At 33.4% G+C, this 4,512-nt stretch overlaps 1 protein-coding gene across 1 annotated transcript; it reads right to left on the reverse strand.

Annotated features, from left to right (window-relative positions):
• On the reverse strand, nucleotides 1-2,739 carry LOC148302105 (CCAAT/enhancer-binding protein gamma-like). The gene is made up of 2 exons (XM_088272167.1): nucleotides 2,486-2,739; nucleotides 1-375 (listed from the first exon to the last, which is right to left on the reverse strand). Exons 1-2 carry the CDS (start codon nucleotides 2,600-2,602, stop codon nucleotides 133-135), a joined length of 360 nt encoding a protein of 119 aa, XP_088128293.1. The 5' UTR covers nucleotides 2,603-2,739; the 3' UTR covers nucleotides 1-132.
• Nucleotides 2,740-4,512: the final 1,773 nt, after the last annotated feature.

Here is a 4,512-nt window from a genome sequence, read left to right on the forward strand (position 1 = left end):
TGAGGGCCTTCTGAAATTTCTAAAAAATGTATACTTAAAAAAATAAATCCTTTTGTCTAATTACCTAATTAAATTCCACACTAGAGATTTTTTTGTACTTATTTTTTAAAAATGTGTACGAGAGAATAAGGTCTATTTCCTTTTGGGTTTTTCTTCTGGTTCATCAGCAAGAAGTTTCTCCAAATTGGCAGCCTCCAGTTTGCCGTTGGGGGCGTTAGCAGCTTGAGCCAAAAATAATTCTTTCAAAAATGTCAACTCTTTAGTTAACGTCTTGACCTTGTCTTCCAGAGCTTCATTTTCATTTTTCAGCTTGTTGATTCTGCCGAGTGTCTCCATAGTCTTCTGCTTGGACTTGAACCGGCTCCTCTTGACTGCCTGTAATAAGGGGAGAATAGAAATAAGAAGAGTTTAACACATTGTTTGCGGGAAACATTTAAAAGTTTCTTTTTAGGTACTGTTGGTAGAGCGGGAGACACTTATAAGTATTCTATTTGCTTATTTCTGGTAGAGCGTGAGCAGGGGCGTGCATTCCATATAGGCAAAAAAGCAGTGCCTATCCTAACTTACCCGCGTGACATATAAAAGCGCAACCAGTACCTACCCTACCTTATTAAATTTAAATTTAAATTTTCAATTAACATATACATAACAAACAAATTTTTTTCAAGCCTATACATTAAAATAAAATATAAGCAAGAACTATTGCTAAAGGTGTAGAAAAATCCCGCTTCGGAAAACTCCTTCAGGCACATGGAACAGATCAATATCCAATGAGATATTGTTCAACATAGCGGTAGCTCTTTCTACAGGCATAACCATCGGCAGGATGGTCCTGTGTATAGGAATGTGAAACAACCTATGTCGACGCTGTCTTAGGTAACATACAGACCAATGTTCCGGATAATTTCAGGATTATTGATCATACCGCGCAACAATCGATAAAAATGCATAATCAAATACACATTCCTACTAGTCTCTAAACTATTGTAGCCAAGCATACCCTGGAGAAACTCGGTCGGGTAGAGCCAAGGATAATGGCCGTACTCTCTCATGTAGAGATACCTCAGAAACTTCTTTTGAACTTTCTCTACCATAAGAGAGTACTTAAGCTCGTGTGGCCCCTTATTAGAAACTACTTAGGTAGCACCTAGCTTTTCTTACTACCTACCACTACTTTCTACCCTAGTAAGTAGTACCTAGCTTACCTTACTACCTATCCTAATTAATTCTCTGTGCACGCTACTGAGCGCAAGAGACACCAAAAAACATTGTATAGAACGGAATTGGGTTTGAGGTTACTTGTGATTAGTATACGACCCTAATTAGTATAATAATTAGGGTCGGGATTGATGAAAAAACCGCCTGACAACAATGTGTTAATAAAAAATCATATAAAAATGATAATGTAACTTCACAAGTGTAATATATAAGCAAACTAAGCCATTTATTGCCAACTAATATTGTCCTTTACACAAGCTGGTGAAATATTAAATAAAACATTGAAACATTCTTAATTATATTTTATAATTGACATTGACAGTAGACTGAATGCAGTCAAAATGCGATCTCTCAGAAGAATGTGCGACAAAACGATGTATGATAGATGTGCGAATAGTGAAATAAGGAAGGAATGCAAAGCTGAGATAAGCATTATCGATAAAAATTAAGAAAGGTGTGTTGAGATGGTTTGGACATGTAGAACTAATGAGTGAGGAACAACGGTAAAACAAATTTATGAGGCGAATGTTAGTGGGAAAAGAAGCAGAGGAAGGCCGAGAAAAACATGGCACGATCAGGTATGCCAAATACTTGAAAGTGGTCAGGTTAGGAGTCGTAACAATCGGCGGGTATGTATGAGGAGATGTTTGCAAGGATAGAGTGGTGTGGCGCTCTATTCTCTCTGCCTACCCCTGCGGGGAAGCGGCGTGATGGTTGGTTCTTTAGTTTATAATTGACATTGAATTGCCATAATAATATTTCGATATAAAAACTCTTAAGAAAAAAATTAATGCCCATTACACATAAATCTTGAAAAAATATATTAAAAAAGACTATTATACCATTAATTATATATAACATTAAACCATGAGTGTAAGTCCCTCTCCAAACACAAGAGCTCAGTTTCTTTTTTGGAGAGGCACAGCGAATCTAAAACTAAAAGTTTGCCATATGTATAAATGTTTAGAAAATGTATCATGTTGTACTTAAAAAATAAAACTGTATTAAATAAATAAAAATCTACTCTGAAGCAGATTTATATAGATTTAATATTTTCTGTTGGAAGTTTGGGTATTTAGTATTCCTGGGTATCAAACGCCTAGGACGTATAGCCTTCATATTGGAAAATTACTGAAAAGTCTTATACATGCTACGATCACTAGATGAAAAATACATTGCAACGTTTCATTTAAGACAATGACAGTTAGTAGGGTTCTTAATATACAATAAAAAATAGTTTTCATTTAGAATGGTTTACAAGTTTTACCTGGTTATTTCGATCTCGTTTCTTTCTGTAATCATCACTTCCGTAGTCTTCTCCATCACTGACATTTTTCTTCACCTCTTTTTTTGGAGCCATTCCGGTACCTCTGTCTTTAATCATCAAATTATTAGATGACAGTTGATCACGCACCGTCAGCCGCAGAAATTAAATGAAAACAAACTGAATGTTATCCAAGAATCACACAAACACACGGAGTTTTTGCTTATTATGTAGTATAAATGTTTGACAGATCAAGTTATCAAGAATAAAATCTGACGCACAACTATGACGTCTGACGTCAAAACACTATATTGTTGTGAAATTATTTTGCAAAATTTGGTATACAATTTTAGCTCTTGTGTAAAAGTTACTTATGATCTATTTTACTATTACAACTTTCATTTAGTGTTACCAAACTAAATATTATAATGTAAATATCATTGCCATTGTAAATAAAATTTCAAAGTACTTACTTAAAAATTAATATGTTTGCATTGCCATATTAAAAAATATTTTTAAGTCTTCTAAACCCTTATCCTCACCCAATGGTGCAACGGGCACTAGATTGTTTGACGCAGTGTTATCTTGATAGTTACTTACATGAAGGTAAGGTGATCGATCACTGCGCTATAGGGACCAGTCCAGGGTAATATGAAGTAAATATTTGAGTGTAAAATCACCAATATTTATTTTTACCTCCCTGGGAATCGAACCTGGGACTTCTACCCATTACACCGTGGAGGCAGAGGTATTAATTTTTAAGTATTCTCTCAAAAATTAACACATTGACTGCCAAATTGAAAAAAAAAACTATCTTTAGGGCCACAACTTAATAATGAAAAGTAGTTTTCAAAGAAAAATCTGGGCTAATTTTTATAATTTGTCCAGGGGAGCACACTGAAAGTGAATGTATTTACATTATATGGCAAACGTGAGGCGTATTTAATTCACAGAATGTAAAATCCAATCCATGATTGAGTTATATTTAACTCATGCTGTGTTTGGTCAAAAGGTTGCATGAGTTAAATTTAACTCACATGACGTTCAACGTGTTAATATGGTATGTTTTTCATGCGTACATACCTGATGGAATAAACAACACATTAGACTAAACCTTAAATAAATTTGTAAGGGAGTTCTGGGCAAAAACAGCAGTCGGGGGATATTTCATAATAATATTCATTTTAAACCGTTTAGGCGTTAGCTTATATATTACAACAAGTGCTAATTGTATTGGATAAACACATGGCTTTTTTTTCATGTAACGCGGTGGAACGGCGTTCTGGCACCCTTTTTCACGAATAGAATTTTTTTTAATTTTTAAAATCAATTAGACGAAACAATGTTTGCGCTTACGTAATTACTATCTGTATTTATGGGATTCGTCAAAATTATAAATAGGTATTGTAAAATATATTTAAATAATATTTGAATATATATTTTTTAAGTAAAAAGCTTGACATGAAGTGAGTTCTTGTACCTTTGCTGTATAAAAAAGCCGTGGAAAAACTTAATTTAAATTCGATCAATAAATATATAATTCGATTGATAATATAAAACAAGTGCCCTCGGCACGGAAAAACTCGGCGAGGGCGCATTATTGTACATTGTAATTTGTAAATATATGTAGGATGAAAAATAAATAAACAAATAAACATACATTTCGCTCACTCTTTTCAACAACGTCATGTATCAAAAATCGTCAATTTTCAGTTGTGCATGTTTTTGGAATGCCCAGAAAATATACTATTTCCCAGCAAAAGGCATATTTTTAACTTAATATTTAACCTCTACAGGGCAGAAAGTGTTGTTTTTGCATTTTGAAGAAAAGGTATTGTTTAATTATTTTTTTAATATACTAAATATTTTTCAAATGGAGAAAAAACCTTTAGGTTTTACCTAAAAAGATCTGTTGCACAGTAAAAAGTTCAATAAGTGGCTTGATATTTATTTGAAATACATTCTATTATATTTTTAAACTTTAAAAACGATCTTCCGAAAAAATCTAGTTTTTTGATAGTTGTTGAAAG

Source organism: Brachycentrus maculatus, unplaced genomic scaffold, assembly GCF_059751285.1.
Source record: "Brachycentrus maculatus isolate JH-2025_06_01 unplaced genomic scaffold, ASM5975128v1 h1tg000478l, whole genome shotgun sequence".
Lineage (NCBI taxonomy): Eukaryota > Metazoa > Arthropoda > Insecta > Trichoptera > Brachycentridae > Brachycentrus > Brachycentrus maculatus.